This window comes from Puma concolor, chromosome C2 (genome assembly GCF_028749965.1).
Source record: "Puma concolor isolate L17-30 chromosome C2, mPumCon1.1.hap2, whole genome shotgun sequence".
Classification (NCBI taxonomy): Eukaryota; Metazoa; Chordata; class Mammalia; order Carnivora; family Felidae; genus Puma; species Puma concolor.
Window position 1 is genome coordinate 76,716,640 of NC_141675.1, and position 27,324 is coordinate 76,743,963.

The 27,324-nt window shown below is 55.8% G+C and overlaps 1 protein-coding gene across 4 annotated transcripts; it reads left to right on the forward strand.

Annotated features, from left to right (window-relative positions):
• The first annotated feature begins 7,392 nt into the window (after window positions 1-7,392).
• EPHB3 (EPH receptor B3) lies at window positions 7,393-26,999 on the forward strand. Of its 4 annotated transcripts, none has more exons than XM_086674893.1 (16): window positions 7,393-7,992; window positions 16,470-16,534; window positions 17,901-18,573; window positions 20,878-21,033; window positions 21,810-22,160; window positions 22,333-22,457; window positions 22,636-22,795; window positions 22,875-22,983; window positions 23,314-23,393; window positions 24,460-24,582; window positions 24,705-24,952; window positions 25,333-25,548; window positions 25,639-25,809; window positions 25,901-26,094; window positions 26,198-26,353; window positions 26,459-26,999. In XM_086674893.1, the coding sequence occupies exons 1-16, from the start codon at window positions 7,875-7,877 to the stop codon at window positions 26,565-26,567; spliced, it is 3,054 nt and encodes a 1,017-aa protein (XP_086531019.1). In that variant the 5' UTR covers window positions 7,393-7,874; the 3' UTR covers window positions 26,568-26,999. The 4 variants fall into 4 exon arrangements, with proteins under 4 accessions (XP_086531019.1, XP_086531018.1, XP_086531020.1 ...); XM_086674894.1 differs by having other exon boundaries at window positions 7,394-7,992; window positions 25,660-25,809; XM_086674895.1 differs by having other exon boundaries at window positions 7,394-7,992; window positions 23,341-23,393; window positions 25,660-25,809.
• The last annotated feature ends 325 nt before the right edge of the window (window positions 27,000-27,324 follow it).

Genomic DNA, 27,324 nt, shown 5'->3' on the forward strand with positions numbered 1-27,324 from the left:
GAGTAATTCAGCATACTTGTTGGGTTCTGCAATTGTGTGAGAAGATATGGGGGAAGTATCTCATTCCTTACTGCACATCAGTGTGATTCTTTTTTTTTTTTTTAAGATTTTTAAAAAATTATTTATTTTGAGAGAGGGGGGAAGGGCAGAGAGAGGGAGAGAGAGAATCCCAAACAGGCTCCACACTGACAGTGAAGAGCCCGACCTGGGGCTTGATTCCACGACGCTTAACTGACTGAGCCAACCAGGTGCCCCACATCAGTGTGATTCTTTCCACCTCTTCTGGCCCTGCTGCTTCTCCTCCCTTCCCTTACTTGGGTAAGTCAGTGTTAATATTTCAGAGGCCATAGCATCTTCTGAGCACAGCCTTGCTGGCCTCCCAAATGTGCTTTGTAACATCGTAGATCTCTTTGACTGGAAGCTGCATGAAGGCTGAGACCCCACCTATCTGGTGCCATGGTTGCATCCCTGTAGGAGGTGGAAACCCTCACCCTCTCAGGCTCCGTCCTAGCAATAATGATGATGATGATGATGATGATGATGATGATAGTGAGTGGTACTAGCATTTATTGAAGACCTACTAGGTACTAGGTACTCCATTCAAGCCTTTACATACTTCTCTCATTTAATGCTCAGAACTGTCCCATGAGATTGTGTAGTTTTACAAGTGAAAAAACAGAATCAAAGAGTTGAAGTGACTTGCCCGAGGTCACAAAGCTCAAGAGAGGTGGTGTCAGATTTCTTTTTTTTTTTTTTTAAATTTTTTTTTTTCAACGTTTATTTATTTTTTTGGGACAGAGAGAGACAGAGCATGAACGGGGGAGGGGCAGAGAGAGAGGGAGACACAGAATCAGAAACAGGCTCCAGGCTCCGAGCCATCAGCCCAGAGCCTGACGCGGGGCTCGAACTCACGGACCGCGAGATCGTGACCTGGCTGAAGTCGGACGCTTAACCGACTGCGCCACCCAGGCGCCCCACAGATTTCTAAGCCAAGTGCCATGGGCTCTGAAGCCCTGCTTTCTCTCACTGTGTTCTCCTTCTGGAGGGAAGTAGGAGGGGCATCACACGGAGGATTCTGGGAGCAGCAGCGGAGACCTGGAAAGGCCTGAAAAAAAAAAAAAAAAAAGCTTTCTGAGAGGCAAAAGGCCGTTAGGTCTGACCCAAGAGTGGTAGCTTTGGAAAACAGAGAGGAGAAGATGCCTCGCCTGGATAGTACCTGCTGGAACCCTAAGGTGGATGTGGCACCATTTCTGGCTGGGCTGGGAAAGAAGCCCAGGATGAATTGGCCAGAGCCACTACCTGGGCAGGTGCTGGGGAGAGAAGACAAGCAAGGAAAAGGGGCTGGGCATCCTGATGACCCTTCCCCACCTGAGGCAGGTACAAAGGACCCGCACTGCCTGGGCACCGAGGCCGGGCCTGGCAGGAGAAAGGAGAGCCCCAGACAGAGGCCTCATTGATTCCGGTGGTCCTGAGTGGGCCTCTGTAGGGACCTTTCTACATCAGGTGAGTGTAAGGGAGGGGAGTGGGAGAAAGCTAGACTAAAAGGCATAATTTTAAAAAGCAAATGGGACTGACTTAACCCCCTGCTTGAACCTTAAAACCCACCAGGGGCTTCCCATCTCCCTCACCTGAGCTCCAGACTCCCTAACAGGGCAATGTGGTTACTGCTGACAGTGTCACCAGTGACTCCTGGACTGTCCCCCAGCACATACTTCATGATCTCCCCACCTGCCCCCAACATTAGACCCACCTGGGGAGCTTTTCAAAGATATCAGTGCTCAGGTCCTGCCCCAAACCAGTCTTTCTGGGGGTAGGCATCCTTCTTTAAAAACAGAAAACAAAAAACAAAAAGCTCGCCAGGTGCTTCCATTGTGTTTCTAGGGCCAAGAAGCCTTGCTGATCTTTCTTATTCTCCGGGCCTCAGCCTGGTCTCAGCTCCGTGCCTGCCTCCTCGGGAAGGCTTCTGTGACCCCTCTCCTGGGCAGAGTGGGCTGGCGCCCATTTATGTCTGTGCCCCACAGCATACAGTAACTGTTCAATAAGTGGGCTGAAAGCTGAAATGTTCAATATCAAGTCAAAATCTGTCTCCCAGAAATTTCCCTTAGTCCCTGATATTCCCTCCTTCCTCATTAAACATGAAAGCCCAAGCCTTTTCCATTTTTTTTTTTTTTAACTTTCCCCAGATGTCTATGGGTATTGGTCCTTAATTAGCACTTTTGGATGCCTCTGGGTCCTCACTGTCCTCCTGAGCAGGAGCTGGCTCTCTGTTCCCTCAAACATTAGAGTTTCCCCAAATAGCTCCTAGAAAAGGAAGTGCGGCTGCTCCACGAGAAAAGACAGTTTGCAAACAAGGGCTTTGTGCAGGCAGGCTCAAAGGCAACCGAAGCGTCCCCTCTCTGGGAGACATTTAAAGCACCTCCACGTAAGATCACAGAGAGATTTAGTCAATACTCATCCATTTCTTCCTCCACCTTTCCTCAAGGGAAGCCAGAACGGAGCTCTTGTCAGAGAGGCTGTGGAATAGCTTCAAGAGAGTGGAGGGGATGATCCAGGTTGGATCAGACAAGGACGAAGGCGAGAAACTGCCAACAGGGTATTAATTGGCTTTGCAACAGCTTAGAGCCTCGCCCCGGTCCAAACAACTTGAGGCAATTTCCAAAAGCAACTGTGAAGGAAGAGGCCTGCACCTTTCTCACCTCTTTCCAACAAGCAGCTCGGAAGCGGGGGAAGGAGCCAGGAATCCACAGGGCATCCTTCTCCCGCCAACTGCCAGGGCCTGGAGGGAGGCCAGGCCGCGCGCGCCTCCTGGGGCTTGGGAATGTGCCTGAGTACAAGGAAGCTGCGGGCCCCCGGCTCCCTATCATGGAGAGGAGGTGCTGACAGCAAGTGCCCAGGCCCCGCCAGGGTTCCGGGGAAGGGATGGCTGCTGCCCAAACGCTGGGTGTGGACAGCTAGTCTTTGTTGGATTTCTGGCTCCAGTGACTGTCCTTCTCTGATCTCAGTTTCCTCATCTGAAAAGGAAGGTTTTGTTGGGCCAGGTATCAAAGGTCCCTTGTAGCCTCATCTTCTGGGGCTGGTGAGAAAACCGGATGGCGGTGGGGGCGCGAACAGAGGGAGAGGAAGGCGCAGGAGCGGTTGTGACTCAGGGGAAAGACAGGAACCGAGCGCCTTGTCTGCACGTGGCAGCAGGTTCCAGCCTGGAGGCCCCGCCCATCCAAGAGGGGTGGAAAGACTCCTCTACATCTCGGAGGAGACATCACATGAGGAAGCTGAAGTCCGAGACTCAGCTTTAAAAGACTCTCACAAAGTCACACAGGTAGCTAGAAGGGGACTTTTGTTCACCACAGGGATGGCAGGTAGGTTTGACGTCCTGTGCCAAACCTGATGGGTTGACCAGGGCTGTCTGCATCACGTTGAAGAAAGAGTTCAGAATCAATGAGCAGGGCCTGCCATGGGCTTGGGGAAAAAATGGCAGCCTAAACACCACATATTGGCCATACTTACTGACTCGGTCAGTAAATTGTCATTGAGGGACCACTTCATGCAGCGCACTGGCCTTATACCAGGGATTCAGTGGTAAATAAAGCAAGCCCCTGCTCTCAAGAAGCTTACAGTCTAGAAAGGAGACAGATAACACGCACGTAAGCTAATGACTAAACAGTATAACCTCAATTAGTGCTAAGTAGTATATGGAAATTAAATAGTGCAATGGGCTAGACAGTGATGGTGCAGGAGAGGAGGGAAGAAAGCAAACTGGGTAGGGAGGTGACATCTAAGCAGAGATCTTAATTCTGAGAGAAAGCAGAGAAATAGAGCACCCAGGCAGAAGGAAGAGCCAGTGCAAAAGCCCTGAGATCAAGCCTCCAGGGGACAGAGAGATACCACAGTTGAGGCTGTATAGATGGCAAGGGAGATGGTCAGTGGAGGAGGTGGGAGCCGTGAAGCCAGCTCTCTGCTTCATGTGCATAGTTGGATGTCTGACAGGCCTAAACTTAGCCAGTCCAAAATGATACCCTCAGTCCTCATCCCCCAGCCCCTCCCCACCCAAACTGCTCCTCCTCAAGTCTTTACTTCTCTTCCTATAAATAAGCACCCATGCTGCTGCTCAGATCACTGAGCTACAACCAGCCCGGTCATCATCAACTCTTGCCTGTGGTCACCTTGCTGGTCTCCTTGCCTCCACCCTGGTCTTTGACAGGAGCCCAAAAAGCACTCATCAAATCAACCCCGCCATCCTTCATTGCCTCCAAGCTCTCTTCTCCCAGTTTTGACTTTCTTGCAACAATCTCCAGCCCACAAGCCCAGGAACACATATTTACTATCTTTTTAAAAGACAATGTGAAGTTGGTCACAGGTGCAGGGGGCATTAAGCCCCAAATCAATTCCTCTAGTTGTCCCCAAACAGACAGGGTTTCCAGAGAGGTTCTGGGCACTGGGTATTAATTGTCATAGGGACCATATATATAACAGGCACCTGCTGTGCTCCTGGCCCTCGGGCCAGAGCATCACAATAGACAAGGAGGTATGGTCATCCCCCCACCTTCATTCCTGTGGGTACTAGGACTCAGAAAGGTTCAGCTTCTTATCGTGAATACCCCAGCTGGTGAATGACCATGCCAAAATTTGCACTCAGGTCTCTCTGATCCCAAAGCTCAAACTCTTGCTTACATGTTAAGCTTCTTCAGTCTCAAATGGGCAAAGGATGGTGGGCTCAGTGAGAAGAACCTTGACCTCAGTCTGGATATTTTCCCTTCATTCCAAATCAAGTGTCAGAGCCTGCTCCCTGGGTTCTTTGGTACCTCCTCAGCCTGGAAAGATGGTTTGGACCTTCTGCCCACCTGCTCCCAAAGAGATGAAGGTGTCCCAGCTTTCCTTAACCGGCTTGGCATTCAGTCCCCACACCTCCACCTGCTCCTCTCTCACATCCGTTCTGTTGGCAGGTGGTCACCTTCCTGCCCCAGGCTGTTGTAGCCAGTACCTCGGTGCCCTTCAGTCTATCGGCCTCTTGATCAGGAAGCATTCCCGTGGGAACCATGGTGCCAACATCCGGTGAGGACGGGCCCTACTAGCTCTGCTATCAACCCAAGAACAAAGGAGCTTGGTGCCTGCCGCTCGGCAGGCTGTGTTTGTCCAGGGCGAGGCCTAGCCTGGCACAGATGCTGAGCAAACAGGAGTGCCGGCCTCACAGATCTGCCTTACAACGAGCAGGCCTTTGGCGGAGAGGTATTGCTCTCAGGCCACCTGCCAAAACACTACCCTTCCCAATGCCAACCAGCACCCCAGGGCAGGGGGGACTGTAGGGCAAGCAGTCCTATCCCTAAGCCTCAAGCTTTCTAGCTCTACAATGGAACAGTTGTATAAGATGATCTCCAAGATCCCTTCTGTGGTCTAGAGCCTTGAATGATGTTGTGGGAAGTTCCTAGGGCTTGAGAACAGATCTGAGGTGGAATCTGGGCCTCTGTCTCATGGCATCCCCTGCCTTAGCCCCATGTATCCACACATGTCTGTGGCTGGGAGGATGGACCTCCCTCAGAGGAGTGTCTTCAAGTACCAGATCCATGACTTCATTTGCTCTAATGGAGCTTCCAGGACTGAAACTAAGGTATTTCATGATCAAAGGATTAAGTATGACCATCTTGTTTCTGAGGCCACCTAGTATGTGATCCCTTACTTTCTGCCCCCCAGAAATCTTAGTGTAGCTGGGGAAGACTCAGAGGGCCCATGGAGGGATGTTTCTCCAACTAGGACAGTGAGAGGCTACACGGTGATATTCACAGACTTCAGCATGCATCAGAAGCACCTGGAATGCTTATTTAAGATACAGATTCCTGGGCCCTATACCCCAGAGATTGAGTCCCAAGGTCCAAGGTGGAAAGGGTAGCTCAAGATTCTGAGTTTTTAACAAGCACCTAGGTGATCTTTAGGTCTCTGATGAAGTGGAATGAGTGAGTCTAAAAGCTATACAGTCCTGGATTCAAATCCTACCTCTGTCACTTATTCGCACTATGACTTGGGGCAAGTCCCCAAGCCATTCTACATGTCAATTTTGTTTGTAAAATGAGGTTATAATAACATCTACCGCTTAATAAACAAAAGCTATTATTTCAGAGTGTTTATTGCACTTTGTAAATGTTTGTCAAGCAAAGGAGGTAGAAGTTCATTGTCAATCCAGAAACCCAGGGGTTCTCCATCTACCACATCTCTCTCAAACACTCAGTCACAAATCTCATGAATTCTACCTCCTAAAACATCTAAGACCTGCCCACTTTTCTCCATCCCCACAGCCTCCACCCTAGTCCAAGCCACCACCTGCTTCTACCTGACGACTGCACAGTCCTCTCTCCATCTCCCTATTTCCACCCTTGCCTCCTCCCCTTCTTTCCAGGGCAGCCCTGCTAATCTGATATGGAAATGCCTCTGCTTCAAGCTCCAGCTCTCAGGAAGGCCTTGAGTCTAAAAACAACTCTTTTGGTCCCCCCCCCCCCCACCTACTTCTAAGCCTCCTTTCAGCTCCTCTCAGCCTCTAACTCTACACTCAAGATATTCTGGACTTCTTTCAGATTCCTTTAGTGAATATCAGTTTCTCTTGCCACAGGGATCTCATGCAAAGTGTGTTCCCTGTGTCTGAAACAGCCACCCCACCTCCATCCTGTCCCCAAACACACATCTTTCACCTACTACTCATTTTTCATCTTTCAGATGAAATGTCATTTACTCAGGGCCAGACGTAGCCATTCCCCTCACAGGTGCTGTGGCAACTCTGTCCTTCCTCCATAATCACACCTGTTATACTCTGTTGTGATGACTTCATGCCAGCCTCCATCAGTAAACTAACCCCAAGAGAATGAAAAATCTGTTGCTGTAGCAGCAGCAGTAATAGAGTCTATGCTCAAAGGACGACGAAATACCCTGCTGAATGAATGAATGAATAAATAAATGAGCAGAAGACCCTGGTCGCAGGATGTGTTGCAGATGGGCGTCCCCTTGATAGTGCCTCAACTCAGTTTAGGATATGGACGTGCCTGGAGAGAAGACAGCCACGTGGGGGCGTCTCTGGGCAGGTACAGGCCACAGGGGGGCGCCCTCAGCTCGTTGTATGTGACTGGCACCTCTTTAGATTCAGGTTCGGTTACTAATGGCCAATGGGAGATAGGAGGCGGGGTTTCCCTCTGATTGACAGTATCGCTCCGCCCAATCTAATTCATCTTTTTCTTGGCTCCGCCCCCTCCAGGCCTCGGAGACGCTGAGGGTGGGCCTGATGGAGGCGCCGCCAACTCAACTCCAGCAGAGAGCTCTCGAGGCCGAACCAGCCCGCCTGGCGGTCTGTGAGTGGGCGGCCTGCGGCGAGGGGTGGGGCCACGGCGCTGACAGGCAGGCGGCCAGTCCCGCCCCTCTCGACCAGAGCGGCAGCGCCAGCGCTGGGGACAGCAGAAGTGAGTACGCGAGCGGCGCAGCAAGATCCCTGCTCGGACCCCGGACGGTTAGCGCACCCGGTGCCCCGAATCCGAGGCGGGCCCGCGGCAGGCCGCCAGATAACTGTACCCCCTAACTACCACCACTTGCGCCCTCCTGCCCCGGCCCGCCTCCCGGAGTTCTCCGGCTCCGAGCTCTCCAGCGCCCGGGATCCTCCTGGACCGGTCCGTCCAGATTGCCGCGGGACCGACCTGCCTGCATCCCCCAGCATCTACGGGCTCGGGCCGCCGCCTCGGTCCCGGAGCCGCCCGCCTGGATTGCACCCTCTTCTTGCCCGGACCTCCTGGGACCGTACGCGAGCGTTCCTCGGAGCCCGCGGAGCGGACCCTCCCCCAGGTGCCCCCAGCCCCGCCGGCGCGGCCCGGCGCGGCCCGGCTCGGCTCCTGGAGCCCTCCCCGGCCATGGCCCGAGCCCGCCCGCCGCCGCCGCCGCCGCCGCCGCCGCCGGGGCTCCTGCCGCTGCTCCCTCCGCTGCTGCTGCTCCCGCTGCTGCTGCCCGCCGGCTGCCGGGCGCTGGAAGGTGAGCGGCGTCGGGGGGTGCGTCCAAGGCTTACGGCGCCCGGGGTCGCCCGCGCTTGGGCCAGAGTGGACCCACGGTGTGGGTCAGATGAGGGCTGGGCGCACGTCGGAGGAGGCTCCGTCACCCGCGCCGCTCCGGGGGCCGGAGGATGGGTGGGGAGGACGCCCCCGGAGCTGCCTTGGAGGCTCCAGCTGGCTCCGAGGCCCGCGGTCGGCGAGTTGTGGACCGCAGGCGGCTTGACTGGGGTGGAGCGTCCCCGAAAGTCACGGCCCAGCTGCGAGCTCTTGTGGGCGAACTCCGCACTCGCCGCAGAGAAGAGGGGCCCTCGGCGGCCGCGGGAGGTGAAGAAGTGGGGGCGACCCACCAGGCGAGGCCGGGGCTCTGAGACTGCCGCGGGGTTGTGGCGGGTGGGGGCCAAGCGGACTCCCAGGTTGGGGGGCGGCGTTGTTTCGGAACCCGTTGGAGTTGAGCGAGAGGTGTGAGTGCGTACACCCCTTTGTCAGGGGATGACTGCGGGGGTGGAGAGGCGGGGGCCTGTTATTGTTTATGGTTTATGGAGCGCCAGTTACACACGAGGTGCAGTGTGCAGTGGCCATCCACACGGCTATGCGGCTCTTCCTCCGCCTTCTAGAAAGACATCCGAGTGCTTGGGTCTCCACTGAACCCCTGAAGTTCTGGGGTTTGCCCCATTAGCCGGTAGGAAAAGGCTGAGTTTCTCAATAGACTGTGTGAACTATCCAGACGGTGCTGATGCTGAGGGGGTAGCTCCAACTTCCAGATGACTGTATTTGGGTGAACAGGATGCCGTTGGCCCTGGTGGGAGAGCTCACACATAGGCCACTTGACACAAGCCTTGGGGACACAGAGCCACTGACGCTGGTCATACAGGATAGGTACACACACACAGAGTTTCCAAGAATTTTGGAGCCATTAAATGAGGGAAGAAAAAAACCTTCCTTAGTGTGGAGGGAAGAACCCACAGAAATTTGGGGGAAACTGGAGCACTTATTTTTGGTATCTTTAACAACAGATCTAGTCACTTTCTTAGTACAGGAACAAAAATATGAATTCTGTGTAAGTTGGTCTGTTCGTATGTTCACAGTAACCGTAAGGGTTGGAAGGAAAAAAGAACACAGTTCCGAAAGAAAGGCATCTTCTGGTGCTTTCTGATTTTCTTTAGGGGAAAAACGTTCCTATGAGCCCCCACCCCCTTTTAGCTCTCTCTGAGCCCACTGGTGCTGACCGACCAATTCACACGGGTGGACACATGCAAATGCAAGCAGACACAGTGAGGTCGCGCCCACATGTGTGTGATAGGATCTCAGGCGTGAGAAACCGGTGTGGGGCTTTGTTGTTGATTGCCTCAAGGGTGTGAGCCAGGGAGCCTGTTGGAGTTCCCAGGTCTGTGTCTCTGTGTCTTAGCCCAGGAGAGGTGACACAGACACACACACTTAGGGGCTGTGTGTGCCACGAGCAGGGCCCGTGTTGTCAGGTGTGGTGGGTGCTTGTGCTGACAGTGGGGTGGAGGGGGTGTGGTTTGGGTCAGGTGCGCAAGGGCTACCTGAAGAGGCTCAGTCCTTCCTCCGTTCCTCTTTCCCTCCCCCTTTCCCCCCTTTTCACCCCTCACAATCAGCTAGACCCTCAGAGGCAGGCCGTGGCTGGGAGCTGGCATCCGGGCCTCCAAGCCAAAGAGCCGAGGGGCTGACCAAGAGGCAGAGAACTGATGAACAGCAGCAGCCCAGGAAAGAGAGGGCAGCACGGCCACTGCCCCAGCCGTGTTCCCCCTCCCCGCTCAGCTGTGAAGTGGGATCCGGGACTACTCCCTGGCTAGGTGGGTGGTGGCTAGGAGGCCAGGCCAGTGTGGGGTGCCCCTAGGAAGTAGCAGTGCCTTGGTGTGTGGCTTTTACCTGTTCCCTCACTTTCGCCATACCTCAGACCTTAGGGTTTTCAGTGTGTGTGCGGGACTACGCAAAGAGAAAGAGAGATGCTTCAGGGCTCAGACCCACACTCGGAGGTGTGCCTACCCACCCCTCTGTCCTCCCTCACTGTGACATGGGATAGTGATAGTACCCACTATCCCTGGAGTGGGTATGGACTGAGTCCATAACGTGTTGTGGGGTGCTTAGCACACAGCCATTATTATTCGGGGATTAACTATTATTATTCTAGGATCTGCTCCATGAGGAGGGGCAGAAATGAAACTGGTGTGTGCCTTACCTGCTGGAGGGAGTTTAGAGGAAGGAGTGATGGGGGCAGGAAGGTTGGTCTGGGGAGAAAGTTGTCTCCCCACCTCCATCTCTCTTCAGCTCTGGGAGGGATGGGATGGGATGGGAAGAGAGCTAGGTAGGGGACAGCCGTCCCTGCGTCCCACCCATCCCCCAGCCCTGTCTAGAGCTGGAAGGGTGAGATGGGGAGACTTGGTGGTCCTGGGCTATGGCCAGCGGGGAGGGTTAGGTGGGTCCCTCCCCACTCCTAAGCTTTATGGGCAGGGTATCTAGCCTCTGCTCCAGCTTTCCATTTGGCTTTGCCAGGATTTGGTTTGCCCAGGGCCTAGGGGGAGCCTTTTGGCTCTCTGAGTTATATTTAGGCCCAGTGTCCTGAGCTGTGGGTGCTGTGTCCTCATGGCTCCATTGGTTACGTACTGTCTGGCACCTGGTTGTTCTGCCTCCCTACACACTTGGGGTCCACCAGGACTGCATCCAAGGACCTCATCGGTTTTACCTGAGGATGGAACCAGGGTCCTTGCCCCCTCTCCTTGGTTAAAGAAACACCCCTCCCCTTGCCCTCTGATTGCTTACCTCCCCGCTAAACACAACACAAATTGCCCTCAGATTTACCCTCAGTCATAGGGAAACAGGGCCATCCTGTTGCTCACTCTCCTTTTGAGTAATGTTTCCCAGTGCCCCGAGCCAAGATCATTCTCCCCTTCAGTACTAAGAACCGGAAGGTGAACAGACCAGGAAGGTGAGCAGACCCAGAACGGGCATGAGAGGAGGAAGGGTGTCTGAGCTTTAGGGTACTTAATACCCCAGATAGGATGGAGAAGTCTGCTGAGAGCCAACCCTTTTGAGAAAAGAGAAACCACTCCCAGATGTGAGAGGTGGGGATGGGACAGCCCCCCTCCCAGCCAGGCTGTGTTAGCTGAGTAGCCACTGCAGTGCGCCTGGTCCCCGGGTGGCAAGAGGCAGTGTGTGAACCCCTCCCTCCGTCAGAGGCAGCAGCAGTGGTCCCTGAGAAGGTGCCAGCTGAGAGGGGTCAACAGTCCTGGCATTTCTGTGGTTTCTTACTTGTAGAGTTGCCTCTGGTGCCCCCCACCCCATCCCTGTTTGTCATGAGCTGGCACTTAAGAGCTGCCACTGAAGGACAGCGGCAGGTATTCGGGGGAACCAGTTTGCTCGTCACTGCCTTCCCTTTAGCCAGAACTGCTGCCACCGCCGTCTCTGTGGCCTCAGCGGCTTGGAGCTAAAGCCTAAGCTGCCGTGGGCAAGGCCTCCGCCACCCGGCCTTACACTAATTAAACAGCATGAAGAGGCTGAATCACCAGGCCTGCATAGTTTGAAAATTGTAGCCCTGCCTGTTGTGCTGAGTCAAACTGGTTTGTCGGGATTGGGCAGCTGGGGAGGTGGGGGGGTGGGGGGACGGGACAGAAGAGACTGGGTACAGCTGGGCACCTGATGGGGTGAGAGAGGCCCCCTACTCCAAGGGCTGCCCTGGCCCTGGATCTCCTATCACCTCCTGCCCCCAGACTCCTGGCCAGGCTTGTTGTGGCTGGGATCCCAGGGAAGGAAGGGCTCAAAGGCCTCACAGAAGGGCTAGCTGTCCATCCATCCTGGCTGGCTGGCTGGCTGGCAAGGCGGGGACTGGGGCGGGGGGCATGGGTGAACACTGAGGCATCTGGGCTCCTTGCTCTGTGCTTTTTCCTCCCTTCTCCCTTTCAGGTTTATTTAATTATAAATCCCCACGATCTGAGGGGAAGAATGGAAAACAAAATGTGTTCTCTGTTTTGAGATGTTCCCCTCCCCTGCATCCCAGATTTGAAGGCCAAGGGGCCATGAGCGGGGAAGGGAGAGGCGGCCCTGGGGTGAGTTAGGCTCTTCTAGGTCCCATAGCAGGAGCCCCCCAAGTCCCCTTCCTCCACAGGCTGACCACCCTGATTGTGCAGGTTGGTACATGCTTATATACACACTGACACAAAGGGTAGGGACAGGATGGAAGAAGACCGGACAGATCCCTTGGGTTGGTTGCCTGAGGTGGGAACCCCAGCAAGGAGAAGGGGGACCACCTCAGGGCTGGCATGGGGTTTTCTCCCTCTCTTTGCAGCCAGGGCTTTGCACCTTCTTGTCCAGACTCTACTCCTCTGTCCACTTGCACCTGCACACTGTGCTGGCCCAGCCCAGAAGCGTGACCTTCTGTGTCACCTTCTGTGTCCCTGATCTGGAGCTTGGGCTTTATGCTTTTGTCTCTGGAGGTTTTTTGTTTCTTGTTTTTTATTTCCTGGGTCTCACTGACACGGAGCAGTGTGCTCTGTATGACCTGGAACCTGGGGTGCTGTGGGGTCTGGCAGCTCCATAAAGCTGTGTGTACTTGGCCCTTCACCAGGGCAGTGGCAGGCTCCCAGCTGGTGCCTCTGCACCAGGGCCACCCAATGAGGTCTTCAGACATAGTCTGGGTGCCCATTATATTCTCCTCTTGCTGGGTGCCCAACTTGTGTGTGGAAGTATTGCCTGAAGCTCCTGGGGCTATGTCTCTTCATGATGCCACCCCCTTCCTAAGGGCTCAGTGCTGGGGTCAGAGCCATTGTACTGGCAGGGAAATGGCCTGCTGCTTGGGCAGGGGCTGTCCCTGGGGAGGCCACACCTACCCACACCCAAAATCATCTTCATGTCCCTGCCCCACCCCCAGCCTCCTGACCAGTAACTGCTTCAGCCTGGGCCAGGGCCCCAGGAAACAGGTCTGGGGCTTGCTTCTTCCCCGCACCTCTGGCCGAGACTGGCCTAGCACCTCCGCTTTCTTAGCAGACACTGCCCCTCTCCTAGCCCTACCTCCACCCCACCTGAAGACTCCTCTCATGGAAAGAACATGCTTGCAGTGTGTGTGTGTGTGTGTGTGTGTGTGCGCGCGCGCGCATGTGTGTGTGTGTTGCACGTGCATGGAGGATGCACCTCTGAGGCTCTATACAAACGGTAGGTGTTGATATTTGTACTGCGTCTGCAGGCTCCTGTGGCCTGTTTCAGTGCAAATGGGCACCAGCGTGTGCAGCTGATGCTAGTTGTGTGTGACTGCATAAGAGCACGTCACTGAGTCTGGTGTTTGTGGTTGCACTTGACCACACTCAAGACTGTGACTTGTGGCCGGCAGTCGTTTGCAGTTGGGTGTGTAAGGAGAATGTACTATTGGGTGTGCGTGCCCTCTGTATATGCATATGTCTCTGGAAATCTGCACATATGAAGACTGTAAGAGTGAGTTTTTGCCTAAGGCAAGCCAGATCTGTGTGTAGGAAAGACTCACTGTGTGTGAATGCCTAAGGAAGGCTAATCTATTTGCACCATATGCATCTGTGTGTCTGAAAAAGGCCGAGGCCGTGTATGAAGCGGCGTGTATGTTTGTGGGCGGCTGTGGCTTTGTGTGTTTGTGTCCACCATATGTGTTGACTTGCCATTCTTTGGCCCCAGTGGCAGAGAATGAGCCCAGGCACTGAGGACTGGGTAATGTTCGTGCGTGTGTGTATTTGTGCACAGGCAGGAGCCGCACAGCTGCCGCCACGTGGCTGTGCTCCGTGGCCCTGTGGAAACCTGAAAGGGGTGCGGCTTCACTTCTGAGCATTGAAGCCCCAGTCTCAGAACGCCCCCAAGCCTGCTGTCCCCTTCCCTTTTCGGTTTTGAGGGGCTGGTGGGGGTTTCCAGCCTGATGGAGCCCCGTATCCGAGAATGGTTGCCCTGTCCGCGTTCTGGTTTCCCTCCGGCAGCCACATGGGGGGCAGAGGAGGATGGGGGTGCGGTCGCCAGCTGGGGAGTTTGGCGACTGCTCACTCAGTCCTCTTTTGTCCTTACCCCGTGCATCTCATATCCTTTACCTCAGCGTGTGTACATGCACATGCACGCGGGGCACACACATAGCAGAGAAAAGGTGGGCTCTGTTGGGTTGGGCCTGTCCTTCCCAATGCCACAGACAGATGGATTCTGGGACCTCCTCCATGCCCTTCCTGAGGCTGGGACACAGGCACCTCAGGGTCTCCCTCTTGCTGAAGGGGAGCAGGCCCCTCCCCTCCCCCAGAGAGTAAGCCCCCTCCCCACCAGGGTGACCGGAGCCCTTCCTCAGGCACACATGACTCGAAATCCAAGTCCTCTCCTCATTAATGGGAAAAATGTGCCGAGATTGAGCGATGGCCAAGGCTGAGCGATGGCCAAGGGCCGATCCCCGCCCCCTCCCTCTCCCTCTCCCGCTCCCCAGAAATTAAACAGAAATGAAGAGCCTCCCTCCACCCCTGCCTCCCCCCACCCCTCCCCCTCCCCACCGTCCCCTCCCTCCTCTCAGAGCCAGCACAGGGCTTGTTTTAAACTGTGGAGGAATCTGGCTGGAGGGGGGAGGGGGCTGAATATTTGGGTTTAAACAGTTCCAGATGGGTTTGGCACAGGCTGAGCAGAAGGAAGTGAGGGAGAGGGAGGAGGGAGGCAACTCGAGGGAGCGGTGGGAGCCCCTGCCTGCTCGGGCGGGCGGGTGGCGGGCAGCGGGCAGACAAGCAGGCGGACTGGCTGGCTGGCTGGCTGGCTTGAGGGGGGAGGGGGCGCACTTGGCTCCACTGGCTCCAGGGACAGGAATACTCTGGGCTGCTGTCTGGAGAAGAGGCCACTTGGCAACCTCGCTCTCTATCTCTGTCTCTTTGGGCCTCCCTGTCTCTCCACCTCACTGTCCTCAGCTGGCCACCCCACTGTCTGGTCCTAGCCAGCCGGCTCTATCCAGATCCGAGCCTCTCGCCATCCACCCCAGCAAGGCCCCTGCTCCACTGCCTCTCTCCCCGCCTGTTTCTGGGCCCCTGCTTCTGCCCATCTCTCCTTCCCTCCCCTACCCCCCTGCCAAATGTCTGTGTCTGTCTGTCTGTCTGCCAGAGGGCCCATCAGGCCACCGACGATGAGGCTGGGAGAGCTCACCCTGCAGCCAGGCCCTCCAGGGACCGGCCTCCTCTGGTGGAAGACGAGGGAGCCTCACTCCCCCTGTGTCTAACATGAGGGTCTGGGGCCACAGCTGCCTCACGCACCATCCTCAGCTCAGACCCAGACTGCGGGAAACCAGTGCCGGCCGCAAGCCTGGAACCTGTGAGGTTTGGGGCTTTCTCCTCCTGGGCAGCCCTGACCTGCCCCCTCCAGCTCAGGGCAGAGGGGAGGACTGCTGGCTGCCCTGTCTCCCAGGCTAGAAGGAAGGAGTTGGCGTCTTTCCTCTCAGAGAGCCAGAATCCAGAACCCGATTCCTAGGGGAGTGAGTTTATGTTGGAAACCTAAATGGGCCCCCCCTTTGGCTGAGCAGGGGGAGACAGATAAGAAGTGGAAGCTTGGAACAGGATCGGTGCTGTGACAAAGCCCCTGGTCCTGGATGCACAGAGGAAGGCATCTAACCTTGATTTGGGGGTCCAGGGAAGGCTTCCTGGAGGAGGTGACAGTTTGAGCGGGATTTAAAGGATACATAGGAGCTTTCTCGGCTTTCTCTATTCCTCCTTTCCCTGTTCTCCCCTTCACACTGCACTCAGAGTGCCCTGGTTAAGGGGTTAGTTGTGGAGTCAGACCTGCATTTGAGTGACATTTCACCCCAAGTCCTAGCAGTTTTGCCTCAGGCCACATAGAGACTTTATCTGGGCCTCAAGCGTTCTCACCTGTAAAAGAGGTGCACCCACAGCTCCTTTATTTATCTGAGGATCGTAGGAAGAACTGAACTAGCTTGCAGGGAGCTGGTCTGGGTCTTGCTGGCCATCACCCCGCCCTCAAAGAGCATTCCTGCCCCATCCCCTAGAGGAGATTGAGTGGGAGGTTGGGTGGGAGCAGGCTCTGCTCCCGTCACTGCCCTCCCCTTCCCCTGGGCATGTGTGGCACTGGGCCTTTGTGTTGGGAATGGAGTCAGGGGAGGCCTGGGCAGCAGGGTCTGAAGCATAAGGTCCTTTGTTCCAGGATAAAGGGCCTGCCGCCCCTTTGTGTGGAGATTAGCAGCCCCTGTAGGTGTGTGAACTGGCCCCAGCTCTTGCCTGGGGTCAGCAGCAGACACCTGCCTCCCGCTGGCCAACCCGACCTGACTTCTTTGGGGCTGTGACATTTCTGGAGATGGCTGCAGGGTCTTCTCCAGGGCAGGGTAGCCGAGAGGACTTGGGGGTGGGGTGGGATGGGGCGGTGCCTGCTGAGAATCATTCTCTGGTGTCCTGGCCTTTCCTGGACAGCCTCTTTTTCCCCATCCTGAGCGTGGCCTCTGACCTTTGTTCTTCTGTTGCTCCCCAGAGACCCTCATGGACACAAAATGGGTGACTTCTGAATTGGCATGGACATCTCATCCAGAAAGTGGGGTAAGCCTCCCCCACCATCTCCCCTCAGTGTTGGTTGCCAGTTAGGCCACTCCCTACTCCAGCCGCCATTCCCCTCGCCTCACCAGGGCCGGAGAAGGGCTGCCCCTGCCTATCAGGTTCACCTCCTTCGCCATTCCTATCCTCTGCTTCTGTCACCTTCCTTCTTTGCCTATGGGTGTTTCGCACCCTCTCAGCCTTCAGCCTGCCTGTGTGTGTCCCCCTCCCCATATGCACCACCTTTGTCCCGTTCTCCCTCTGCGTGCCCCTCAGCCTGCCTTTAGCCTACCCCCATCCCTTCCCTGCATGACTGCTCTTTTTGTGTCTTCTCCAACCATCTCCCTCCTTCCTGGGTCCCTGGGTAGGGCACTGGCTTGGGGACCAGAAACCTTGGTTCCAGATCTCTAACTTGCTTTGTGATTTTAGCAAGGCAGTTTACCTTTCTGGGCTTCCATTTCTTCACTGTTAAATTCCTGTAGTTCTGACATTTCTAAAATACCCTCATTAACCTCCCTAGGGGCACCTGGGTGGCTCAGTTGGTTAAGCATCTGACTTCGGCTCAGGTCATGGTCTCACAGTTCGTGAGTTCGAGCCCCGCGTCAGGCTCTGTGCCAACAGCTCAGAGCCTGGCGCCTGCTTTGGATTCTGTGTCTCCCTCTCTCTCTGCCCCTCCCTGCTTGTGCTCTCCCTCTCTCTCTCAAAAATAAATAAATAAACTTCAAGAACAAACAAAAACCTCCCTACGTGGCCTACACAACACAACTGCACTAAGCTCTGAAACGCTGGGGTGGGATGGAACCACAGGCCCTCATTCACCAGGCCAAACTGTGTGACCTTGGGCAAGTCTCTCCCTTTGAGGGTCTTGGCTTCCTCTTCTGGAGAGTGAGGACAACAGATGTACCTTCTCATGGAGTTGTGTGAAGGTTAAACGTGATTGTGATTGCCCTGTATTGGACATTGTTACAAATCCATTATATATGTTAAACTGACTTGATTCCCCGCCACCTCGTTTACATCCAATCCCAGCCTCATTTTATAGACAATGCAACGGAGGCGTAAAGATAACAAATATTATAGCTAATACTCCTGTAGTACTTACCAATCGCTCTGTTCTAAGTTCTTTATTCATTTAAACTCACTTATTCCTTATTCTCGCCATGTTGCTGATGGGAAAACGATGGTACAAGGAGGTTAAGTGACTTAACCCATAGTCACATGCCAAGAACTGGGATTGGAACCCATGTAGTCTGCGTGCTCAGCCACTACACCACAGAAGCATCTCTGTGAAGTGAATACAGATCTGGGCATGTGGTAAGCACCTGGCAAATGTTGGTGCTCATTCCGTCTTTTTCACTTGGTCTGTGCACAGTGGGAAGAGGTGAGTGGCTACGATGAGGCCATGAACCCCATCCGCACGTACCAGGTGTGTAACGTGCGAGAGTCAAGCCAGAACAACTGGCTCCGCACGGGGTTCATCTGGCGGCGAGACGTGCAGCGGGTCTACGTGGAGCTCAAGTTTACCGTGCGTGACTGCAACAGCATCCCCAACATCCCTGGCTCCTGTAAAGAGACCTTCAACCTCTTCTACTATGAGGCTGACAGCGATGTGGCCTCGGCTTCCTCCCCCTTCTGGATGGAGAACCCCTACGTGAAGGTGGACACCATTGCTCCCGATGAGAGCTTCTCGCGGCTTGATGCTGGCCGTGTCAACACCAAGGTGCGAAGCTTTGGGCCGCTCTCCAAGGCCGGTTTCTACTTGGCCTTCCAGGACCAAGGTGCCTGCATGTCGCTCATCTCTGTGCGTGCCTTCTACAAGAAGTGTGCATCCACCACCGCAGGCTTTGCCCTTTTTCCCGAGACCCTCACGGGGGCCGAGCCCACTTCTCTGGTCATCGCCCCTGGCACCTGCATCGCTAATGCCGTGGAGGTGTCAGTGCCACTCAAGCTCTACTGCAATGGCGATGGGGAATGGATGGTGCCTGTGGGAGCCTGCACCTGTGCCACCGGCCATGAGCCAGCTGCCAAGGAGTCCCAGTGCCGCCGTGAGTGGGGACTGGCCTGGGGGAGGAGGGGAGGACTTGGGCCAAAGCCACGTACTGCCTCCTACCTGCTACTTCCTACCTGCCAGTCAAGGAGGTCTGGCTTCAGGTCTGAGGCGGATGGAAGAAAGGGAAGAGGGGTATCAGGTGCATAGCATGTGGTGCAAGGGGGGAGATGAGCGAAAATGAGGAGACATACCAGAATAATAAGAGAAAGAATAGAACTCAAGACAGAGGTGGAGAAACATGGAGAATCCTTGATAAGGAGGCAGCTGGTCAGAGAGTCAGGAAGCCAGCAGAGATACCTGCTTTGTTTGGCCCCAAGTAGACACTTCACCCTGGAAGTACTAGATGATCCCCAGAGCTATGGGGACAGGGGCTGTGGGTACCTCATGCTTGTCCCTTTTACCTTGAGGTCTCATTTCCTTGAGAGGCAGTATAGATAGCATAGCGGTCAGGGGCCCGGTCCCTGAAGTCTGAGTCCTCACTCTGTCAGTTAGCACCTGTGAGACCTTGAGCAAGTTACTTAACTCTTTGAACCTTGGTTTCTTCATGTGCCAGATGGGGACAATAATGATGATTGCCTTATAGACTTGTAGTGGGCTTAAGCAAGTCAATGCATGCGAAGCTCTTGGAACAGCACCTGGCACATGGTGACACAAGTGCCACGTAAGTGTCAGCCTTGGCTCTCAGGAGCCCTGGGATGCATGGGCGACAGGGATTCTCTTGTCCTTATTTCATACAGGAGGAGGTTAGGAGACTTGTCTGTGGTGGCTTGCCAAGACTCTTAAGACCTTACAGTGTCCTAGACTTCCAGCTATAAAACCCATTCACGAAGGGTTCTCATTTGAGTGTCATCACAGTCCTGTAAGGTAGATTCCAGTTATCTCCCCTATTTTGCTAATATGGAAACTGAGGCTCAGAGAACAATTGTACTCAAGGCATCATAGCTGGGAATGTGGGAGCTGGGGCTACAGCCTCGTCCATGCTCTACCATGCAGGACAAGATGCCAAGGGCTTTGTCTTCTAACCCCTCTGCCCTGGTGCTTGCAGCCTATAGCTCCGGGGGTGGGAGCTGGCTCTTAGCACAGCCCTAGGTATGAGGGGGCTGGTGGCCCAGCCTGGCTGGAAAACCCAGTGTTGGGTGTTGTCATGGCAAGGTGAATAGTGCCTTGCCCGGCCCCTCTCCACTTCTCTATGGGAACCTGCCCCAGACTTCCTCTTCCTAAGTGGAGAAAGGGGGTGGGGGTGATGAGCCTGACAGCCTGAAGAGGGGCTAACACTCTGCAGGTCCCTGACAGGAAATATATGCTGGTTCCCATGGCAACCAGCCTGGCCTGGCATCTGCCCCCTCCCCCACTGGCTCAAAAGAGCTTGGGTGGAATATCACCTTAGTGAGGGGAGATTAAACCCCAGAGAAGGGCATAGCCCCAACTCTGGGCATTCCATATTCTAGATGACCTCCCCAGAGGTAGTCATATAGGGATAGAGTGGCCACATGCTTTTGAGTGTCCAGGGCAGGCCTGGCTCATGCTCCTTATAACATGATTATTACTAGCGGCCCTTTTCACTCCCCAAATATTCCAATTTGAATAATAAATTATATGGCTGTCATAGATATGCGGAATCCCACAGCCCAGGTCCAGGGGCCCAAACACAGATGGCAGGAGAGGAAGCAGAGTCGAAGGGATGTTCAGGCACCCATCCCTGGGCTCACTTTAGGGCCAGGGATGCCCTTTGTGGATGCTTTGGGGCCTCTGAACTCCCGGTGACCCCAGCCTTCCTGCCTGCTGTCTTCTATTCTTACTCCTCTTCGGCCCCCACCCGTGCCCAAGGCAGAAAGGAGCTGCTGTCTGGCTCCTGGTGGGTGGGGAGAGAGACTGGTCCTGTGAGCGGGGCTGTTCTGGGTTGGCCACGAGGATCCTAGGAGTGATTTCCCTCCAGCTTCAAGGAGGGGCGGGAGCATCCTGGCAGAGTAGGGTGCTGCCGGCTTGCCAGTGGTCTCTTCCCCACCCCTCCTCTTCCTTCTCTCTCTCTTCCCTGCCTCGACAAGCCCAGGCTGCCCAGGTGATCGGCCTGACGTCTTCGCCCATGAGGCCCCAGGGTAGGGGTGGGGGGCCGGGGCGGGGAGGAATCCGCTGACGTGGGGTTTCCACAGGGCAAAAGGGCCTTTTGTAGCTGCACTGGAGTGAGGCAATCCCAGTGTGGCCCCCACAGTCTAGGAGGTAGAGGGGCCAAGTCCTGTGCTGGGGGAGGGCCAGATTCTCACGGATCTGAAGAGCATGTCCCTCCTCTTCTCCCGCGCAGCCTGTCCCCCTGGGAGTTACAAGGCAAAGCAGGGAGAGGGGCCCTGCCTCCCCTGCCCCCCCAACAGCCGCACCACCTCGCCAGCTTCCAGCATCTGCACGTGCCACAATAACTTCTACCGTGCAGATTCGGACTCTGCAGACAGTGCCTGTACCAGTGAGTGAACTCCCGGCCTTGCTCTCTCCTGCCCAGGGCCTTCTGTCTAGGGGCCTAAACAGTTGCCATGCATATCCATTTTCCAGACAGGGAAACTGAGGCTTGAGGAGGTTAGACGTTGTGCTCAACATGGCACAGCTGGGAAGTGACTGGCCCTGAGCCAGAATCCAGGTCAGCTGGCTCAGCCTTTCCACCAACATTGAACAAATGCCTACTAGCTCCTAGCCAGGCATCAGGAGTCCCTGGGACTTCTAGTCCCTTGCTCCTTGCGCTGTGTAGAACAGCCGTTCTCTTGGCCCAATGCTAACCGTTGGCCTCATATCCCTGGGCAGCCTAGTGTCCTGCCTTCTCCCTGCTGCGGCCTTTGGTGCCAGCCATTGTGCCAGGCGGCCTGGAATGTGGCGGAAAATAAGATACAGTCACAGTCCTATAGGAGCTTGCCACCTGGTGGGAGAAGCACATGTGAAAACAGATAATGACCATATAATGTGTTAAGTGCTGGGCTGGAAGGATGCCCAGGAATTGTGTTACGGGAGTGCAGAGGACAGGAGGAGGAAGAATCAAGGAAGGCTTCCAAGAGGAGGTGACACCTCAAGTTGGGCCTCAAAGGCTAACTACAGTCTTCCCAGCGAAGAAGTGTAGGAGAGATATTCTGCTTATTAGAGCAGAGACCAAGGCAAGGAGGTGGGAAGCAGCTTGTAGTATGCAGGAACTCTGGGTGGAAGGGTGGTGCTGTGGCCCAAGCTCACTGCCCTCTCCCTCCACCTTCCCTCCAGCGGTGCCATCCCCTCCTCGGGGTGTGATCTCCAACGTGAATGAGACCTCGCTGATCCTTGAGTGGAGCGAACCCCGGGACCTGGGTGGCCGGGACGACCTCCTATACAACGTCATCTGCAAGAAGTGCCGTGGGGGCCCTGGGGCCACGGGTGCCTCAACCTGCTCTCGCTGTGATGACAATGTGGAGTTTGTGCCTCGGCAGCTGGGCCTGACAGAGCGCCGGGTCCACATCAGCCATCTGCTGGCCCACACGCGCTACACCTTTGAAGTGCAGGCAGTCAATGGCGTCTCGGGCAAGAGCCCTCTGCCCCCCCGCTATGCGGCTGTGAATATCACCACCAACCAGGCTGGTGAGGAGGGGACACGGGAGGGTAGGGCCTGGGTCATTTTCTCCCACACAGAGCTTAGGTTGCCCAGGGCTTGTCAGTGGACCACCAGGGGTCCCATGGGAACTGGGTCCTTGGGAAGGATGCCAGGGCCCAAGGAGCCCATTGTGAGCCCCCGCCCTGTCTCTTCCCATAGCCCCATCTGAAGTGCCTACTCTACATCTGCACAGCAGCTCAGGCAGCAGCCTGACCTTGTCCTGGGCACCCCCAGAGCGGCCCAACGGAGTCATCCTGGACTATGAGATGAAGTACTTTGAGAAGGTCAGAGCCCTGAGGGGCAGGAGGATGCCTTGGGGTGAGAAGATTACCCCCAGATAGGGTCAGGGGCCCTTGGGAGCCAGGTCTCAGGTACTGAGGCAGCCACAGGTAGGCCCAGGGCTGGCGGGGGCTGATGAGCCTCAGGACCCACTGAGGTGCCTCATTCCTCCTGGTGTTGCAGAGTGAGGGCATTGCCTCTACGGTGACCAGCCAGAAGAACTCCGTGCAGCTGGACGGGCTGCGGCCTGATGCCCGCTATGTGGTCCAGGTCCGTGCCCGCACCGTAGCTGGCTACGGGCAGTACAGCCGTCCTGCTGAGTTTGAGACCACAAGTGAGAGAGGTACGTAGCCCACTGCGCCTGCTCCCGCTCACCTAATACTTTCCATCCCCCCACTTACCAGTCCCCTCCTCGTCTCCAGGCTCTGGTGCCCAGCAGCTCCAGGAGCAACTTCCCCTCATTGTGGGTTCTGCCACAGCTGGACTTGTCTTCGTGGTGGCTGTCGTGGTCATCGCTGTCGTCTGCCTCAGGTACTCTCAGGCCCGAGTTGCTCCCATGGGCTGGCAAGAGCTTCCCTTTGGCACCGTAGAGCCCCCATGCCACGGAGGCCCTTGGTGGGCCCAGGCTCTCCTTGCTGGCAAGGCCCTCTCTAGTTCACGCCCATGTCCTCATACTGTCCCCTGCCTTTTTCCTGGCAGATCCCCTGGGGGACCAAGTCCACCAAGCCCCTTACCCGGAGACCCGGTGGCTGCTGTTACCACTGACTGTGGGACCAGACACCAGGCCGTCCCCTGTGCACCCTGCCCCTCTTGTGAGCCCGAGGGTTCCCTGAACAAAGGGAGTTCTTGGACTTGTCTCAGGCCTCGCCTCCATCCTGCCCCCTCCAGGAAGCAGCGGCACAGCTCTGATTCGGAGTACACGGAGAAGCTACAGCAATACAGTGAGTTTGTCTCTTCACCCTGTTTCCTCCCCCGGCCCCCAACATTCCCTTGGTCCCTGTGGGGCTGGGAGATACCCTTTTCCCTGCCTGGGGTTTCGTCCATTGTACTTCTATCCCAGACAGCCCCTCCTGCTTCCACTCAAGGGCTGTTTCCTGAGCCCCTGCCTCACTCCTGCTAGCCCCAGAGATGAATGAGAAGTGACCCCTTTCCTCAAAGGCAGTTAATCCTACGAGAAAGGCAAGAATCGTACACACAGGAAAAAAAGGAAAGAACAATTAAGTGTTAAGCTGGGTGTTCCTGTTACCAAGGACAGTAAGAGCTCAGAAAAGAGGAAGCCTTCCTGGAGGAGGTGGCCTTGGGCTGAGCTACGCCAGGCGGGTTGAGCAGGGTTTAGACAGGTGGGAGAGAGCATTCCTGGCTAGAGGAGCCTCTGGAAGGCAGTGGGTGGGGTGGGGAGAGTGCCCGACTGTGGGGGCAGTGAGAAGACTGGTTTGACAGCTGCCAGGGAGCAAGGCTGGGTAGTTGTGGCCAGTCGTCAGAGGGTCGTGAAAGGCAGGCAGAGGAGTTTGGACTTGACTCCACCATAGGTAATCCGAAAGGCTCTCAAGCTTCGGAGTAATACAATGCGAGTATTGTTTTAGGAAGACAGGTATGCTGGATAGATTGGTGGGAAAAGTCCAGAGGCAGAGAGCCCAGCTGGGAGACTATTGCAAGAGTCTGAGTGTTGAAGGTCTGGATAAGGTCAGGGGCAGTGGGAATGAGGGGAAGAATGAATCTGAGAGAGGTTTTGACATGATGAGAGATGAGAGAGAAAGAAGAATAAGTTCCTCGGTGTCTAACTTTTATGGTCACTGATTCCCACGGAGGGGATGGTGGGGAGGGGCCCAAATGGGACTCCAGCAGAGAGGAATATGGAGCAGACTTAGTAGGGAGAGTGCAAAATGTGCTCCCATCAGGGTGAGAGCATGGGGCAGTACCCTGGGCCTGAGGGTGCAGCCTGAAGAGTTCCCTCACTGTCCCCAGCCCTAGCCCAAAGTCCCTCATGCCCACTTTTCTTTCCTCTAGTTGCTCCTGGAATGAAGGTTTATATTGACCCTTTTACCTACGAGGACCCTAATGAGGCGGTGCGGGAATTTGCCAAGGAAATCGATGTGTCCTGTGTCAAGATCGAGGAAGTGATTGGAGCTGGTGAGTCCCCCTGGGGCACAGTGGGGAGGAGAGGCTGGGGTTACCCTGGGGAGGGACCGGCATGCACTGGGGACAGGGCCAAACCCAGAAGCCACTTCCTACTTGTGCCCTTTGCCCTGCAGGGGAATTTGGGGAAGTCTGTCGGGGTCGCCTAAAACAGCCAGGCCGCAGGGAGGTGTTTGTGGCCATCAAGACGCTGAAGGTGGGCTACACGGAGAGGCAGCGGCGGGACTTCCTAAGTGAGGCCTCCATCATGGGTCAGTTTGACCACCCCAACATAATCCGGCTAGAGGGCGTGGTCACTAAAAGTCGGCCAGTCATGATTCTCACCGAGTTCATGGAGAATTGTGCCCTGGACTCCTTCCTCCGGGTAAGAGGCAGCTCTCTCAACTCCCTCCCCTCCCCCAGAGAGCTGGGTTGGGCAGACCACACCCTCCCACAAGGTTAGACAGACCCTACCCTCTTCAAGTCTGCAAATATTCACCGAGGTGGCATGGTGCAGGGAAGCAGCCAGGGCCTCAGAGCCAGAAAGACCAAAGTTCTCATCCTGACTCCGTCCGCTACTGCCTGGGTGACCTCAGGCTTTACTTAATCTCTCTGCGTTTGAGCTACCTTGTTTGTAAAATGAGAGTGGTCGGAGCTATTTGGATCCTCACTGGGGTTTCCTGGGATGTTGTATACACACAGTTGGGCACGCCCTGGGCCAGTAGGGAAGTGGTGGGCCCACCTGAGCCTGTGTGTTGCCTCTAGCTCAACGACGGACAGTTCACAGTCATCCAGCTGGTGGGCATGTTGCGGGGCATTGCTGCTGGCATGAAATACCTGTCCGAGATGAACTACGTGCACCGAGACCTGGCTGCCCGCAACATTCTTGTCAACAGCAACTTGGTCTGCAAAGTCTCAGACTTCGGCCTCTCCCGCTTCCTGGAGGATGATCCTTCTGATCCTACCTACACCAGCTCCCTGGTACAGGAAGCAGCTGGGAGGGAGACCGGGGGCGGGGCCAACCAGGCAGGGGCTCGGGGCTGGGGACCAGCCCCGAGTCATAGGGTGAAGGGCGTGTGCCCCCCCCACCAGGGCGGGAAGATCCCCATCCGCTGGACTGCCCCAGAGGCCATAGCCTATCGGAAGTTCACCTCTGCTAGTGATGTCTGGAGCTATGGAATCGTCATGTGGGAGGTCATGAGCTATGGAGAGCGACCCTACTGGGACATGAGCAACCAGGATGTGAGTGGGGCCAGCCAGAGTGGTCAGGTGGGTGGGAGCCCTTGTGGGGCAAAACGGCGGCTCACTCCAGGTTTCCCTATTCTCTGTTCAGGTCATCAATGCTGTAGAGCAGGATTACCGGCTGCCCCCACCCATGGACTGCCCCACGGCACTGCACCAACTCATGCTGGACTGCTGGGTACGGGACCGGAACCTCAGGCCCAAATTCTCCCAGATCGTCAACACCCTGGACAAACTCATCCGAAATGCTGCCAGCCTCAAGGTCATCGCCAGTGCCCAGTCTGGGTCAGTATTTCTGCCTCTTTTCCCACTCTGCTTTTGAGGCAGCAGTCCTACCCCTGCTTCCCTTGCCATCAGGATTCACCAAGTCTCTCTCTTCTCCCCACAGCATGTCACAGCCCCTCCTAGACCGCACGGTCCCGGATTACACGACCTTCACGACAGTTGGTGACTGGCTAGATGCCATCAAGATGGGGCGGTACAAGGAGAGCTTTGTCAGCGCGGGGTTTGCATCCTTTGACCTGGTAGCTCAGATGACCGCAGAGTGAGTGTGCCTCGGATTTGGTGGGGTAGGGCAGGGGGACCTGTGCAGGGCCCAGAGTGGTGGGCAGGAGGGGAGGGACTGACCCTGCCCTTGGTCCATCTGCAGAGACCTGCTGCGGATTGGGGTCACCTTGGCTGGCCACCAGAAGAAGATCCTTAGCAGTATCCAGGACATGCGGCTGCAGATGAACCAGACACTGCCCGTGCAGGTCTGACACCTGACTCCCACGGGGTGGGTACTCCCCCAAGGACTGTGCAGGGACTCTGACCAGCCGGCTGGACTTTTGGACTTTTGGATGCCTGGCCTTAGGCTGTGGCCCAGAAGATGGAAGTTTGGGGAAGGCCCAAGCTGGGACTTCTCCTACAAGCCTGTGCTCCCTCCCCAGGAAGTGTGTCCCAAACCTCTTCATATTGAAGATGGATTAGGAGAGGGGGTGATGACCCCTCCCCAAGCCCCCTCAGGGCCCAGGCCTTCCTGCTCTCCAGTGGGGGATACCCACCACCTCAGACTTCGCTGTTCTTCAGTGCTGAAGGTCCTGGCAGGGTCAGGTGGAGGATAAGCCTGGGTTCTATAGGGCCCAGCCCTGGCAGGGGTCTGGCCCCCCAGGTAGGCAGAGAGCAGTCCCTCCCTCAGGAACTGGAGGAGGGGACTCCAGGAATGGGGAAATGTGACACCCCATCCTGAAGCCAGCTGGCACCTCCAGTTTGCACAGGGACTTGTTCTGGGGGCTGAGGGCCCTGCCCCACCCCCGCCCTTGGTGCTGTCATAAAAGGGCAGGCAGGGGCAGGCTGAGGAGTAGCCCCTTGCCCCCCAGAGACTGACTCTCAGAGCCAGAGTTTGGGTGTGTATGTGAGTGTGTTTGTGTGTGTGTGTGTGTGTGTGTGTGTGTGTGTGTGTGTGTATATGTCTGTGCATGCACGGACCTGCACAGAGAGCATGGGTGAGCGTGTAAAAGATTGGCCCTGTGCCCT

Excerpts from the sequence above, each read along its gene's own strand:
- EPHB3 (XM_086674892.1), top strand. The coding sequence starts at position 7,875 with ATGGCCCGAGCCCGCCCGCCGCCGCCGCCGCCGCCGCCGCCGCCGGGG. Across the intron at positions 22,458-22,635 it reads AGATGAAGTACTTTGAGAAG|AGTGAGGGCATTGCCTCTAC; the intron begins GTCAGAGCCCTG and ends CTGGTGTTGCAG. Across the intron at positions 23,394-24,459 it reads GGAGAAGCTACAGCAATACA|TTGCTCCTGGAATGAAGGTT; the intron begins GTGAGTTTGTCT and ends TCTTTCCTCTAG.